This window comes from Chiloscyllium punctatum, chromosome 18 (assembly GCF_047496795.1).
Source record: "Chiloscyllium punctatum isolate Juve2018m chromosome 18, sChiPun1.3, whole genome shotgun sequence".
In the NCBI taxonomy this organism is placed as follows: Eukaryota; Metazoa; Chordata; class Chondrichthyes; order Orectolobiformes; family Hemiscylliidae; genus Chiloscyllium; species Chiloscyllium punctatum.
Genome location: NC_092756.1, coordinates 92,748,753 through 92,767,003, shown reverse-complemented (window position 1 = coordinate 92,767,003; position 18,251 = coordinate 92,748,753). Strand labels below are relative to the sequence as shown.

General features: G+C 43.2%; 1 protein-coding gene across 3 annotated transcripts in view; it reads left to right on the top strand.

Annotated features, from left to right (window-relative positions):
- The window catches only part of LOC140489334 (SH3 and multiple ankyrin repeat domains protein 1-like), a 431,419-nt gene that overhangs the window by 183,467 nt on the left and 229,701 nt on the right, over positions 1 to 18,251 (top strand). For all 3 annotated transcript variants that reach the window (XM_072588774.1, XM_072588775.1, XM_072588773.1), the window contains one exon: positions 10,459 to 10,567. In XM_072588774.1, coding sequence (XP_072444875.1) covers positions 10,459 to 10,567 — 109 coding nt within the window. The remainder of the gene's footprint in view (positions 1 to 10,458; positions 10,568 to 18,251) is intronic.

Below are 18,251 nucleotides of genomic sequence, written 5' to 3'. Positions count from 1 at the left end.
TCTGGTTTCCTCCCACAGTCCAAAGATGTGCAGGTTAGGGTGAATTTTCCTGTGCTAAATTGCCCACAGTGTTAGGTGCATTAGTCAGAGGGAAATGTTGGGGAATAGGTCTAGGTGGGTTACTCTTTGGAGGATCAGTGTGGACTTGTCGGGCTTGTTTCCACACTGTAGGGAATCTATTCTAATCAAAACTCAGCAGGTCAGGCAGCATCTGTGCAGAGAGAAGCAGAGTTAATGTTTTGGGTCCTGTCACCCTTCGTGACATCATATGAAAGCACAAAGGCTGATGCTCCAGTGCAGCGTTGAGGGAGAGCGACAGGGTTGGATATGCTGTGCTCTGGGCGACACCTCAATCCAAGGCCTTGTTTACCCTTGCAGTGGACATGAAGAATCCCCTGCCCTTTCTTTTTCCATCAGAAGAGCAGGGGAGTTATCCTGACTGATGATTTGACCCCTCAATCAAAATTTCAAAATAGATGATTCAGTCATTGTCAGATGGTTACCTGTGGGAGCTTACTGTGCATAAAGTGGCTGCCACATGACCCCAACTTATAGACATGGCTCTACTTTAAAGATAGTTCATTGACTGTGATGCATTTGGAGTTGTCCTAGGTGCTATATAGATGCAAATCTGCCTCTCTTTAGCTCTTCGGTTTCTTTCACAATTCTTGAGCCAGCTCCATTGGAGCCACGTGTATCCCTTGTTCCCTCTTAATAATGACCCTTTCACTCCTAGAAATGTTTTGGTGAACTTGCTGTGATTTTGAAGGTCATGATAATCCTTCCAAGCTACATACCAAATCTCACAGCAAGGTTAAAGTAAAATCTTCCGATCAATATAGAGAACAAGGATTAGAGGTCAAAGGGCTACGAATACTCAGGTTTCTGGGTACATTGCCCACATGAGGCCATTTCTTGGTTGACCACAGATAGTGACAACAGATAATGACAACAGATAGTTACCACAGACAGTGACCACAGATAGTGACCACAGATAGTGACCACAGATAATGACCACAGATAGTGACCACAGATAGTGACCACAGATAGTGACCACAGAAAATGACCACAGATAGTGACCACAGATAATGACCACAGCTAATGACCACAGAGAGTGACCACAGAAAATGACCACAGATAGTGACCACAGATAATGACCACAGATAGTGACAACAGATAATGACCACAGATAATGACCACAGATAATGACCACAGATAGTGACAACAGATAGTGACCACAGATAATGACCACAGATAATGACCACAGATAGTGACCACAGATTGTGACCACAGATTGTGACCACAGACAGTGACCACAGATAATGACCACAGATAATGACAACAGATAGTGACCAAGATAGTGACCACAGATAGTGGCCACAGATAGTGACCAAAGATAGTGACCACAGATAGTGACAACAGATAATGGCCACAGATAATGACCACAGATAGTGACCACAGATAATGACCACAGATAATGACCACAGATAGTGACAACAGATAGTGACAACAGATAGTGACCACAGATTGTGACCACAGATAATGACCACAGATAGTGACCACAGAGAGTGACCACAGAAAATGACCACAGAAAATGACCACAGATAATGACGACAGATAGTGACAACAGATAGTGACCACAGATAGTGACCACAGATAGTGACCACAGATAGTGACCACAGATCGTGACAACAGATAGTGACAACAGATAATGACCACAGATAATGACCACAGATAGTGACCACAGATAGTGACCACAGATAATGACCACAGATAGTGACCACAGGTAGTGACCACAGATAATGACAACAGATAGTGACCACAGATCGTGACAACAGATAGTGAGAACAGATAATGACCACAGATAGTGACCACAGATAGTGACCACAGATAGTGACCACAGATAGTGACCACAGGTAGTGACCACAGATAATGACCACAGATAGTGACAACAGATAGTGACCACAGATAGTGACCACAGATCGTGACAACAGATAGTGACAACAGATAATGACCACAGATAGTGACCACAGATAGTGACCACAGGTAGTGACCACAGATAATGACAACATATAATTACAACAGATAATGACCACAGATAATGACCACAGATAATGACCACAGGTAATGACCACAGATAGTGACTACAGACAGTGACCACAGATAATGACCACAGATAGTGACCACAGAAAGTGACCACAGAAAATGACCACAGAAAATGACCACAGATAATGACGACAGATAATGACCACTGATAGTGACAACACATAGTGACCACAGATAGTGACCACAGATAGTGACCACAGATAGTGACAACAGATACTGACAACAGATAGTAACCACAGATAGTGACCACAGATAGTGACCACAGATAATGACAACATAGTGACCACAGATAGTGACCACAGATAGTGACAACAGATAATGACCACCGATAGTGACCACCGATAGTGACCACAGATAGTGACAACAGATAATGACAACATAGTGACCATAGATAGTGACCACAGATAGTGACAACAGATAATGACCACCAATAGTGACCACAGATAATGACCACAGATAGTGACAACAGATAGTGACAACAGATAGTGACCACAGATAATGACCACAGATAATGACCACAGATAATGACCACAGATAGTGACCACAGAAAATGACCACAGATAGTGACAACAGATAGTGACCACAGATAGTGACCACAGATAGTGACCACAGATAGTGACCACAGATACTGACAACAGATACTGACAACAGATAGTGACCACAGATAGTGACCACAGAAAATGACCACAGATAGTGACAACAGATAGTGACAACAGATAATGACCACAGATAGTGACAACAGATAATGACCACAGATAGTGACCACAGATAGTGACAACAGATAATGACAACATAGTGACCATAGATAGTGACCACAGATAGTGACAACAGATAATGACCACAGATAGTGACAACAGATAATGACCACAGATAGTGACCACAGATAGTGACAACAGATAATGACAACATAGTGACCATAGATAGTGACCACAGATAGTGACAACAGATAATGACCACAGATAGTGACAACAGATAATGACCACAGATAGTGACCACAGATAGTGACAACAGATAATGACAACATAGTGACCATAGATAGTGACCACAGATAGTGACAACAGATAATGACCACCGATAGTGACCACAGATAATGACCACAGATAATGACCACCGATAGTGACCACAGAAAATGACCACAGATAGTGACAACAGATAGTGACCACAGATAGTGACCACAGATAGTGACAACAGATAATGACCACAGATAGTGACAACAGATAATGACAACATAGTGACCATAGATAGTGACCACAGATAGTGACAACAGATAATGACCACCGATAGTGACCACAGATAATGACCACAGATAATGACCACAGATAGTGACAACAGATACTGACAACAGATAGTGACCACAGATCGTGACAACAGATAGTGACAACAGATAATGACCACAGATAGTGACCACAGATAGTGACCACAGATAATGTCCACAGATAGTGACCACAGAAAATGACCACAGATAGTGACAACAGATAGTGACCACAGATAGTGACCACAGATAGTGACCACAGATAGTGACCACAGATAATGACCACAGATAGTGACCACAGATAATGACCACAGATAATGACCACAGATAGTGACAACAGATACTGACAACAGATAGTGACCACAGATCGTGACAACAGATAGTGACAACAGATAATGACCACAGATAGTGACCACAGATAGTGACCACAGATAATGACCACAGATAGTGACCACAGATAATGACCACCGATAGTGACCACAGAAAATGACCACAGATAGTGACAACAGATAGTGACAACAGATAGTGACCACAGATAGTGACCACAGATAGTGACCACAGATAATGACCACAGATAGTGACAACAGATAATGACAACATAGTGACCATAGATAGTGACCACAGATAGTGACAACAGATAATGACCACAGATAGTGACCACAGATAATGACCACAGATAATGACCACAGATAGTGACAACAGATACTGACAACAGATAGTGACCACAGATCGTGACAACAGATAGTGACCACAGATAGTGACCACAGATAGTGACCACAGATAATGACCACAGATAGTAACCACAGATAATGACCACCGATAGTGACCACAGAAAATGACCACAGATAGTGACAACAGATAGTGACCACAGATAGTGACAACAGATAGTGACCACAGATAATGACCACAGATAGTGACAACAGATAATGACAACATAGTGACCATAGATAATGACCACAGATAGTGACAACAGATAGTGACCACAGATAATGACCACAGATAGTGACAACAGATAATGACAACATAGTGACCATAGATAATGACCACAGATAGTGACAACAGATAGTGACCACAGATAATGACCACCGATAGTGACAACAGATAATGACAACATAGTGACAACAGATAATGACCACCGATAGTGACCACAGATAATGATGACAGATAATGACCACTGATAGTGACAACACATAGTGACCACAGATAGTGACCACAGATAGTGACAACAGATACTGACAACAGATAGTGACCACAGATAGTGACCACAGATAGTGACCACAGATAATGACAACATAGTGACCACAGATAGTGACAACAGATAATGACCACCGATAGTGACCACCGATAGTGACCACAGATAGTGACAACAGATAATGACAACATAGTGACCATAGATAGTGACCACAGATAGTGACAACAGATAATGACCACCGATAGTGACCACAGATAATGACCACAGATAGTGACAACAGATAGTGACAACAGATAGTGACCACAGATAATGACCACAGATAATGACCACAGATAGTGACCACAGATAATGACCACAGATAGTGACCACAGATAGTGACCACAGATACTGACAACAGATAGTGACCACAGATAGTGACCACAGATACTGACAACAGATAGTGACAACAGATACTGACAACAGATAGTGACCACAGATCGTGACAACAGATAGTGACAACAGATAATGACCACAGATAGTGACCACAGATAGTGACCACAGATAATGACCACAGATAGTGACCACAGATAATGACCACCGATAGTGACCACAGAAAATGACCACAGATAGTGACAACAGATAGTGACCACAGATAGTGACCACAGATAATGACCACAGATAGTGACAACAGATAATGACAACATAGTGACCATAGATAGTGACCACAGATAGTGACAACAGATAATGACCACAGATAGTGACCACAGATAATGACCACAGATAATGACCACAGATAGTGACAACAGATACTGACAACAGATAGTGACCACAGATCGTGACAACAGATAGTGACCACAGATAGTGACCACAGATAGTGACCACAGATAATGACCACAGATAGTAACCACAGATAATGACCACCGATAGTGACCACAGAAAATGACCACAGATAGTGACAACAGATAGTGACCACAGATAGTGACAACAGATAGTGACCACAGATAATGACCACAGATAGTGACAACAGATAATGACAACATAGTGACCATAGATAATGACCACAGATAGTGACAACAGATAGTGACCACAGATAATGACCACAGATAGTGACAACAGATAATGACAACATAGTGACCATAGATAATGACCACAGATAGTGACAACAGATAGTGACCACAGATAATGACCACCGATAGTGACAACAGATAATGACAACATAGTGACAACAGATAATGACCACCGATAGTGACCACAGATAATGATGACAGATAATGACCACTGATAGTGACAACACATAGTGACCACAGATAGTGACCACAGATAGTGACAACAGATACTGACAACAGATAGTGACCACAGATAGTGACCACAGATAGTGACCACAGATAATGACAACATAGTGACCACAGATAGTGACAACAGATAATGACCACCGATAGTGACCACCGATAGTGACCACAGATAGTGACAACAGATAATGACAACATAGTGACCATAGATAGTGACCACAGATAGTGACAACAGATAATGACCACCGATAGTGACCACAGATAATGACCACAGATAGTGACAACAGATAGTGACAACAGATAGTGACCACAGATAATGACCACAGATAATGACCACAGATAGTGACCACAGATAATGACCACAGATAGTGACAACAGATACTGACAACAGATAGTGACAACAGATAATGACAACATAGTGACCATAGATAGTGACCACAGATAGTGACAACAGATAATGACCACAGATAGTGACCACAGATAGTGACAACAGATAATGACAACATAGTGACCATAGATAGTGACCACAGATAGTGACAACAGATAATGACCACAGATAGTGACCACAGATAGTGACAACAGATAATGACAACATAGTGACCATAGATAGTGACCACAGATAGTGACAACAGATAATGACCACAGATAGTGACAACAGATAATGACCACAGATAGTGACCACAGATAGTGACAACAGATAATGACAACATAGTGACCATAGATAGTGACCACAGATAGTGACAACAGATAATGACCACCGATAGTGACCACAGATAATGACCACAGATAATGACCACCGATAGTGACCACAGAAAATGACCACAAATAGTGACAACAGATAGTGACCACAGATAGTGACAACAGATAATGACCACAGATAGTGACAACAGATAATGACAACATAGTGACCATAGATAGTGACCACAGATAGTGACAACAGATAATGACCACCGATAGTGACCACAGATAATGACCACAGATAATGACCACAGATAGTGACAACAGATACTGACAACAGATAGTGACCACAGATCGTGACAACAGATAGTGACAACAGATAATGACCACAGATAGTGACCACAGATAGTGACCACAGATAATGACCACAGATAGTGACCACAGATAATGACCACCGATAGTGACCACAGAAAATTAACAAAAAAAGTGACAACAGATAGTGACCACAGATAGTGACCACAGATAGTGACCACAGATAATGACCACAGATAGTGACAACAGATAATGACAACATAGTGACCATAGATAGTGACCACAGATAGTGACCACAGATAGTGACAACAGATAATGACCACAGATAGTGACCACAGATAATGACCACAGATAATGACCACAGATAGTGACAACAGATACTGACAACAGATAGTGACCACAGATCGTGACAACAGATAGTGACCACAGATAGTGACCACAGATAGTGACCACAGATAATGACCACAGATAGTAACCACAGATAATGACCACCGATAGTGACCACAGAAAATGACCACAGATAGTGACAACAGATAGTGACCACAGATAGTGACCACAGATAGTGACAACAGATAGTGACCACAGATAATGACCACAGATAGTGACAACAGATAATGACAACATAGTGACCATAGATAATGACCACAGATAGTGACAGCAGATAGTGACCACAGATAATCACCACCGATAGTGACAACAGATAATGACAACATAGTGACAACAGATAATGACCACCGATAGTGACCACAGATAATGACCACAGATAGTGACAACAGATACTGACAACAGATAGTGACCACAGATCGTGACAACAGATAGTGACAACAGATAATGACCACAGATAGTGACCACAGATAATGACCACCGATACTGACCACAGAAAATGACCACAGATAGTGACCACAGATAGTGACCACAGATAGTGACAACAGATAATGACAACATAGTGACCATAGATAGTGACCACAGATAGTGACCACAGATAGTGACAACAGATAATGACCACAGATAGTGACCACAGATAATGACCACAGATAATGACCACAGATAGTGACAACAGATACTGACAACAGATAGTGACCACAGATTGTGACAACAGATAGTGACCACAGATAGTGACCACAGATAATGACCACAGATAGTAACCACAGATAATGACCACCGATAGTGACCACAGAAAATGACCACAGATAGTGACAACAGATAGTGACAACAGATAGTGACCACAGATAGTGACAACAGATAGTGACCACAGATAATGACCACAGATAGTGACAACAGATAATGACAACATAGTGACCATAGATAATGACCACAGATAGTGACAACAGATAGTGACCACAGATAATGACCACCGATAGTGACAACAGATAATGACAACATAGTGACAACAGATAATGACCACAGATAATGACCACAGATAATGACCACAGATAGTGACAACAGATACTGACAACAGATAGTGACCACAGATCGTGACAACAGATAGTGACAACAGATAATGACCACAGATAGTGACCACAGATAGTGACCACAGATAGTGACCACAGATAATGACCACCGATAGTGACCACAGAAAATGACCACAGATAGTGACAACAGATAGTGACCACAGATAATGACCACCGATAGTGACAACAGATAATGACAACATAGTGACCATAGATAATGACCACAGATAGTGACAACAGATAGTGACCACAGATAATGACCACCGATAGTGACAACAGATAATGACCACCGATAATGACCACAGATAATGACCACAGATAGTGACCACAGATAGTGACCACAGATAGTGACCACCGATAGTGACCACAGATAATGACCACAGATAGTGACCACAGATAATGCCCACAGATAGTGACCACAGATAGTGACCACAGATAATGACCACCGATAGTGACCACAGATAGTGACCACAGATAGTGACCACAGATAATGACCACAGATAGTGACCACAGATAATGACCACAGATAGTGACAACAGATAGTGACCACCGATAGTGACCACAGATAGTGACCACCGATAGTGACCACAGATAGTGACCACAGATAGTGACCACAGATAATGACCACAGGTAGTGACCACAGATAGTGACCACAGATAGTGACCACCGATAGTGACCACAGAGAGTGACCACAGATAGTGACCACAGATAGTGACCACAGATAGTGACCACCGATAGTGACCACCGATAGTGACCATGTGAAGCATTGCTCTTTCCATTCCTTCATCAGCAGCATCCAAGGAGGTGAAAAAAAGATTATTTTCCATAAAATGTCAGCTTGATCCGCGAGAATTTATATAATTCTCCTCGAAGTCTTATCATTCTGACAATCCTGAAACAAATTAATGTTCTTTTCACGGTTCTCTTGCTGTGTAGGCACATTTCTCTGACATCTCTCTCTGTCTCTATCTCTGTCTCTCATGCTTTCTATCTCTCGGTCTCACTCTCTATCCCTTTATCTCTTGCTCCGTCTATCTCTCTATCAGTCTCCATCTCTGCTCTAACTTTAGTCTCTCTATCTCTATTTCCGTCTATCTCTCTGATCTCTTTCTCTCACTCTGCACCATCTTTATCTTTCTGATCTCTCTCTATCTCTGATCTTTCTCTTATCTCTGATCTTTCTCTTATCTCTGATCTCTCTCCCTATCTCTGATCTTTCTCTTATCTCTGATCTCTCTATCTCTGATTGCGCTCTCTATCTTTGATCTCTGTCTGTCTCTGATCTCTCTTCACTCACTTACTTACTTAGTCTCACCCACTCACTTTCACTCTCATTTTCTCTCTCTATCTCCCTGTCTCTCACACACACACACACACACACACACACACACACACACATACACACACACACACATTCATACTTTCACTCTGAGTCGCTTAAGTCCAGTATCCATTAAAAGACGTTAAAAGTTTGGAAGGAACTAAAGCTAGAGGGCTTTGGAGAAAGATGTATCAGAGAGACTGGTTCGAGATTGATACAGGGATTGGGGAGAGTATGGAATTGTGGGATTCTTTTGGGATTGATATTAGGCTATGGGGAAGAGTGGAGTTGTGGGATTAGTTTGGAATTGACACAGGGCTTTGGGGAAAGAATGGGTCAGTGGAATTAATTTGGGATTGTTCCAGTGCTAGAGGGAAGGAGTGGGATAGTGGGCTTAGTTTGAGATGGATCCAGTGTAACAGAGAGGGAGCAGGACAGTGGGATTGGTTTGGGATTGATCCAGCGTAACAAGGAGGGAGAGGGACAGTGGGATTGGTTTGGGATTGATCCAGTGTAACAGGGAGGAAACAATGTCCATAATGGAGTTTTTGTTGAGATCGGGGGTTGGAGTGGGGAGATTAGACACATCTCCCAGGGCAACAAATCCTGTCATGTCAGGGAGTATTTGTGATCTCTGACCCCTGGCGTTGATGCTAGCCATGCAGAATAATGGTCAGTAGTAGACTGGGTCAGAGGAGGTAGCCAGCCTGGGTCTGGGGTGAAATCACATCCAGGTCAAAGGTCACAGTCCAATCCTTTCACCCCCCCAACCCTGCAGCTAAGGGCAGGTGGAAATTGACAGCCGAACTCAGGGCATCGGTTTATGCTGGAGATTGATTTGTTTTAATGCACTCCGATGTGATGTTTCTCTTTTACAGGCCAGTCTGAAGAAATTTTTTGAGTATGTCCAACATGGCTCAGTCGATAAGATGCTTAAACTCTTAGATAAAGGGCTGGATCCCAACTACCATGATGCAGAGACTGGGGGTAAGCTCTCCATGTTCACCAAAGGGTCAGAGGGTGGGTGGGGGGGGGGGGTGGTTGGGGTTGGGGAGGAAGCGGGGAACTGAGGGGACAGGTGGGGAGGAGCGGGGGGATGGGTCAACGGAGGCCAAGGAAAGGGCTAAAGAGGAGGAAAGAGGAAAAGGGGGAGGAGATTGTTGGAGGAGGTGAGGGTGGGAAGAAGATGGAGGAAGGAAACAGGGTGCATGAGGAAGAGAGTGTGAGGGAGGAGAGAATTGAGGAGGGAGAGGGAGAGGTTCTGGTGGGAGGGACAGACAATCTCCGGTTTGGAAACTTCTAGAAATTGTTATGCTGGTCCAAACCTGCTGTAAATTTCAACACGGACCGGTTTGGAGCAAAGGGCTGAAGATTCCTTCCTCAACCTCCTAGAAGATTCCGGATATTGAGTAAATGCTGTTTTACAGTCAGGGCTCCCAATCTCTCAGGGCTAGAGTGGACTTCCCCGGGAATTGAAGGTCCATCGGCCAGAGAAAGCTGTGAAGCAGAGGCCATTCAGCCCTTCAATCCTGTTCCATTTCCGGTTAGATTCTCTTTGTGCTACTTTGAAGAACAGGTGTGATGGGCCGAATGGCCTGTGGCACTGTAACTGTGCTGTGCCTTCCAGCTCTGGTCAAATGAACAAACTACTGACTGACACCTCCTTCACTGGATGTCACTTCTCTTTCAATGTTTGTTTGTTCTTTCAACTTCAAATATTTCTGAATAAAGACCGAAAAAACTGCAGATGCTGGAAATCAGAAACCAAAACAGAAATTGCTGGAGGAACTCAGCGGTTCTGACAGCATTTGTGAAGAGAGAAAACAGAGCTAACATTTCGGGTCCAATGACCCTTCCTCAGAACTGATGGTAGTTGGGAATATGTCAGGTTTTATGCAGAAGATAGGGTGGGTGTGAGGGATAAGGAACAAACAATGAGCGGGGATAGAGTCTAAAGAGAGAGAACAGTTGGACAGACAAGGGAGTGGATAATAATCAGCCTGGGACAATGAATGGCTTCTAATGGGGACTGTTATTGGCTAACAATGGGTTATGTGTAATAGCAGGCCATGTGATAACAAGGCCCAGTGGCATGGTGGTTAGCACAGCTGCCTCACAGCACCAGGGACATAGGTTCGATTCCAGCCTTGGGCGACTGTCTGTGTGGAGTTTGCACATTCTCCCGGTGTCTGCATGGGTTTCCTCCGGGTGCTCTGATTTTCCCCCACAATCCACAGGTCAGGTGAATTGGCCATGCTAAATTGCCCACAGCGTTAGGTGCATTAGTCAGAGGGAAATGGGGTCTGGGTGGGTTACTCATCGGAGGGTCGGCGTGGACTGGTTGGGCTGAAGGGCCTGTTTACACGCTGGAGGGAATCTAATCTTAAGGCCCTGGTGGGTGGGGGTGGGGGCTGGGGTCTGGACGTGGGTGAAGGTGCCTCAAAAGTCATAACGTTGTTAAACCCGATGTTGGGTCCAGAAGGCTGTCGAGTCCCTGAGTGGGAAGTGAGGTGCTGCTCCTCCAGCCTGCACTGAGCTTCACTGGAGCACTGCAGCAAGACTGAGGCAGTGATGTTGCCCGGGGAACGGGGTGGGGGGGTGTAGAAATGGCAAATAGCTGGAAGCTCAGGGTCTTTTTTGACTTTATAGCTTCCACTGAAAGTTATTCCTCCCCCCAAGCTGACCATTACTCCCTCCTTTGTCTGTTCTTCTCTCTTTCTTTGCTCTCTATTCCCACCTTCCATTTACTCCTTACCCCGTCTCTCCACCCTATCTTCTGCATAAAATACAACATTTTTCTAGCAACCATCAGTTCTGAGGAAGGGTAACATATACCTGAAACGCTAACTCTGCTTTCTCTCTGCACAGATGCTGTCAGACCCGCTGAGCTTTTCCAGCAATCTCTGGTTTTGTTTCCGATATTGCTTCACAGGTCTTGTGCTCTGTCCATGGAATTGATCTTGCCCATATCCAGCAGTGAGATTGTTGGAATTCCTTTCCATTTTTCCACACGGTAACCTGCGCTGGAAAACTGGTCAAAAATTATAAATACTTCCTGTCACAAAATATTGACAAGTACAGGAGGCAGTTTTACCTCAAACCAAACACTAGTGGAAGTTTCTCTCTCACTACTGATTATAGAACCCCTACAGTGTGGAAACAGGCCATTTGACCCAACAAAAGTTCACACCAACCCTCTGAAGAGTATCCCATCCAGACCCTGTTACTGTACATTTATACCTGAATAATGCATCTAACCTACACATCCCTGAACACTGTGGGCTATTCAGCATGGCCAATCCACCCCAACCTGCACGTCTTTGGACTGTGGGAGGAAACCCATGCAGACACGGGGAGAATGTACAAACTCCACACAGACAGTCACCCGAGGCTGGAATTGAACCCAGGTCCTTGGCACTGCGAGGCAGCAGTGCGAACCATTGAGCCACCCTTTGTCGAAACATTACATTCTGCAGTGAGTACTTCGTCAGGGTGTTGGTCAGAGGAATGCTTAAGACTAATAGCCTGTCACTCACCTCATCCTAATGGCAGCTTCCCTGTCAGCACAGCACTCCCTCTGTCCTGTCACTGGAAGTGTCAGCCTTGAGGATGTGATTGAAGTCTCAGGAGTGGGTCTTGAACCTACCACCTTATGTTTTGGAGGTGAGGGTGCTGCCCACTGAACCACAGCAGGGACCAGCTGGAGAGGCTTGTGCTGAAAGCAAGGCAAGCTCAGCATTGTCATTGTAAGAGGCTTTAGTTACCAGAGATCTCTTAGGAATTGTGACTGGAGGGAATAGTGAGCTGTTAGTGGGAGATGTGTTTGTAAAGTCTGCGAGTTAGGGGAACTGGAATTGTTCCTGCGAGGCCACAAGGCTTGTGAAATCAGTATGTAATTCACGTGTAAACCGCTGTTGTGTTTCCATGTGTAATACATGTGTAAACTGCTGTTGTGTTTCCATGTGTAATACACGTGTAAACTAATGTTGTGTTTCCATGTGTAATACACGTGTAAACTACTGTTGTGTTTCCGTGTATGCTACGCGTGTAAACTGTTGTTGTGTTTCCGTGTGTAATACATGTGTAAAATGCTGTTGTGTTTCCGTATGTAATACACGTGTAAACCGCTGTTGTGTTTCCATGTGTCATACACGTGTAAACCGCTGTTGTGTTTCCGTACGTAATACACGTGTAAACCGCTGTTGTGTTTCCGTGTGTAATACACGTGTAAATCGCTGTTGTGTTTCTGTATGTAATACACGTATAAACCGCTGTTGTGTTTCCATGTGTAATACATGTGTAAACTGCTGTTGTGTTTCCGTGTGTAATACACGTGTAAACCGCTGTTGTGTTTCTGTGTGTAATACACGTGTAAACCGCTGTTGTGTTTCCGTGTGTAATACACGTGTAAACCACTGTTGTGTTTCCGTGTGTAATACACATGTAAACCGCTGTTGCGTTTCCGTACATAATACACGTGTAAACCACTGTTGTGTTTCCATGTGTAATACACGTGTAAACTGCTGTTGTGTTTCTGTGTATTATACACGTGTAAACTGCAGTTGTGTTTCCATGTGTAATACACGTGTAAACCGCTGTTGTGTTTCCATGTGTAATACACGTGTAAACCGCTGTTGTGTTTCCGTGTGTAATACACGTGTAAACCGCTGTTGTGTTTCCGTGTGTAATACACGTGTACAGTGCTGTTGTGTTTCCATGCATGCTACACATGTAAACTGCTGTTATGTTTCCATGTGCCCTACATGTGTAAACTGCTGTTGTTTCCATGTGTAATACGCGTGTAAACCACTGTTGTGTTTCTGTATGTAATACATGTGTAAACCGCTGTTGTGTTTCCATGTGTAATACACGTGTAAACTGCTGTTGTGTTTCCGTGTGTAATACACGTGTAAACCGCTGTTGTGTTTCCGTGTGTAATACACGTGTAAACCGCTGTTGTGTTTCCGTACGTAATACACGTGTAAACCGCTGTTGTGTTTCCGTGTGTAATACACATGTAAACCGCTGTTGCGTTTCCGTGTGTTATACAGGTATAAACCGCTGTTGTGTTTCCATGTGTAATACACGTGTAAACCACTGTTGTGATTCCGTGTGTAATAGATGTGTAAACTGCTGCTGTGGTTCCATGTGTAATACACATATAAACTGCTGCCATGGTTCCATGGGTAATACACGTGTAAACCACTGTTGTGATTCCGTGTGTAATACACATATAAACTGCTGCCATGGTTCCATGGGTAATACACGTGTAAATGTGCTGTCGTTCCATGTGTAAAACATGTGTAAATTGTTGCCACGGTTCCATGTGTAGCACACGTGTAAACTATTGCTGTGGTTCTGTGTGTAATGCACGTGTAAACAGCAGCTGTGGTTCCGTGTGTAATACACGTGTAAAGTGCTGTTGTGGTTCCGTATGTAATACACATATAAACTGCTGCCATTGTTCCGTGGGTAATACACATATAAATTGTTGCCACGGTTCCATGTGTGACACACGTGTAAACTATTGCTGTGGTTCTGTGTGTAATACACATGTAAACTATAGCTGTGGTTCCATGTGTAGATTAGATTGGATTACTTACAGTGAGGAAACACGCCCTTCGGCCCAACAAGTCCACACTGACCCGCCGAAGTGCAACCCACCCAGACCCAGTGTAATACACATGTAAACTGTAACTGTGGTTCTGTGTGTAATACACGTGTAAACTGTAGCTGTGGTTCCTTGTGTATTACACATGTAAACTGTAGCTGTGGTTCTGTGTGTAATTCACGTGTAAACTGTAGTTGTGGTTCCATGTGTAATACATGTGTAAACTGTAGCTGTGGTTCCGTGTGTATTACACATGTAAACTATAGCTGTGCTTGTGTGTGTAATACACATGTAAACTGTAGCTGTGGTTCCCTGTGTAATGTATGTGTAATCTGTAGCTGAGGTTCTGTGTGTAATACATGTGTAAACAGTAGCTGTGGTTCTGTGTGTAATACACGTGTAAACTGTAGCTGTGGTTCCGTGTGTAATACACATGTAAACTGTAGCTGTACTTCCATTTGTAATAGACATGTAAACTGTAGCTGTGGTTCCGTGTGTAATACACGTGTAAATTGTAGCTGTGGTTCCGTGTGTAATACACGTGTAAACTGTAGCTGTGGTTCCATGTGTAATACACGTGTAAACAGTAGCTGTGGTTCTGTGTGTAATACACGTGTAAACTGTAGCTGTGGTTCTGTGTGTAATACACATGTAAACTGTAGCTGTGGTTCCCTGTGTAATGTATGTGTAATCTGTAGCTGAGGTTCTGTGTGTAACACACGTGTAAACTGTAGCTGTGGTTCTGTGTGTAATACACATGTAAACTGTAGCTGTGGTTCCCTGTGTAATGTATGTGTAATCTGTAGCTGAGGTTCTGTGTGTAACACACGTGTAAACTGTAGCTGTGGTTCCGTGTGTAATACACGTGTAAACTGTAGATGTGGTTCCTTTTGTAATACACATGTAAACTGTAGCTGTGGTTCCGTGTGTAATACACATGTAAACTGTAGCTGCGGTTCTGTGTGTAATACACCTGTAAACTGTTATTGTGGTTCCGTGTGTAATACACGTGTAAACTGGAGCTGTGGTTCCGTGTGTATTACACATGTAAACTGTAGCTGTGGTTCTGTGTGTAATTCCCGTGTAAACTGTAGTTGTGGTTTCATGTGTGTAATACACATGTAAACTGTAGCTGTGGTTCTGTGTGTAATTCACGTGTAAACTATAGTTGTGGTTCAGTGTGTAATACACATGTAAACTGTAGCTGTGGTTCTGTGTGTAATTCACGTGTAAACTATAGTTGTGGTTCAGTGTGTAATACACATGTAAACTGTAGCTGTGGTTCTGTGTGTAATTCACGTGTAAACTATAGTTGTGGTTCAGTGTGTAATACACATGTAAACTGTAGCTGTGGTTCTGTGTGTAATTCACGTGTAAACTATAGTTGTGGTTCAGTGTGTAATACACATGTAAACTGTAGCTGCGGTTCTGTGTGTAATACACCTGTAAACTGTTATTGTGGTTCCGTGTGTAATACACGTGTAAACTGGAGCTGTGGTTCCGTGTGTATTACACATGTAAACTGTAGCTGTGATTCTGTGTGTAATTCCCGTGTAAACTGTAGTTGTGGTTCCATGTGTAATACACATGTAAACTGTAGCTGTGGTTCCGTGTGTAATACATTTGTAAACTGTAGTTGTGGTTCCATGTGTAATACACATATAAACTGTAGCTGTGGTTCCGTATGTAATACACATGTAATCTGTAGCTGTGGTTCCATGTGTAATACACGTGTAAACTGCTGTTGTGATTCCATGTGTAATACACGTGTAAACTGCTGTTGTGATTCCGTGTGTAATACACGTGTAAACTGCTGTTGTGATTCCATGTGTAATACACGTGTAAACTGCTGTTGTGATTCCGTGTGTAATACACGTGTAAACTGCTGTTGTGATTCCATGTGTAATACACGTGTAAACTGCTGTTGTGATTCCGTGTATAATACACGTGTAAACTGCTGTTGTGATTCCATGTGTAATACACGTGTAAACTGCTGTTGTGATTCCGTGTGTAATACACGTGTAAACTGTAGCTGTGGTTCCGTGTATAATACACGTGTAAACTGCTGTTGTGGTTCCGTGTGTAATACACGTGTAAACTGTAGCTGTGGTTCCGTGTGTAATACACGTGTAAACTGTAGCTGTGGTTCCGTGTGTAATACACGTGTAAACTGTAGCTGTGGTTCCGTGTGTAATACACGTGTAAACTGTAGCTGTGGTTCCGTGTGTAATACACGTGTAAACTGTAGCTGTGGTTCCGTGTGTAATTCACGTGTAAACTGTAGCTGTGGTTCCGTGTGTAATACACGTGTAAACTGTAGCTGTGGTTCCGTGTGTAATACACGTGTAAACTGTAGTTGTGGTTCCATGTGTAATACACGTGTAAACTGTAGCTGTGGTTCCGTGTGTAATACACGTGTAAACTGTAGCTGTGGTTCCGTGTGTAATACACGTGTAAACTGTAGCTGTGGTTCCGTGTGTAATACACGTGTAAACTGTAGTTGTGGTTCCATGTGTAATACACGTGTAAACTGTAGCTGTGGTTCCGTGTGTAATACACGTGTAAACTGTAGCTGTGGTTCCATGTGTAATACACGTGTAAACTGTAGCTGTGGTTCCGTATGTAATACACATGTAAACTGTAGCTGTGGTTCCGTGTGTAATACACGTGTAAACTGTAGCTGTGGTTCCGTGTGTAATTCACGTGTAAACTGCTGTCCATGAGTTCTATTCTGTGACACTTCATGCGCATAAGCCAAAAAACGGACAAAACTGATTTACCTTTGCATTCCCATGGAGATGATCTCCTTGACAACAGATGCAGAGAGTGTTGGCCTGTTCTGACAGTCATCCCAACATCGTCTGCTAACGATGATGTTCAGTGACTTCCCTCCTGCTGTGAGAATGATGAACACGACTGTAACTTGTCCTCTTTGTTCAGCCTGTGGCAGCTAGGCCCCAGGTCCTGGTATAGCAGATGCTTTCAATCTCTTCGTGAGAGAGAGATTCTGATTTGATATGGTTTATTATTGTCACACATACCAAGATACTGTGAGAAGTA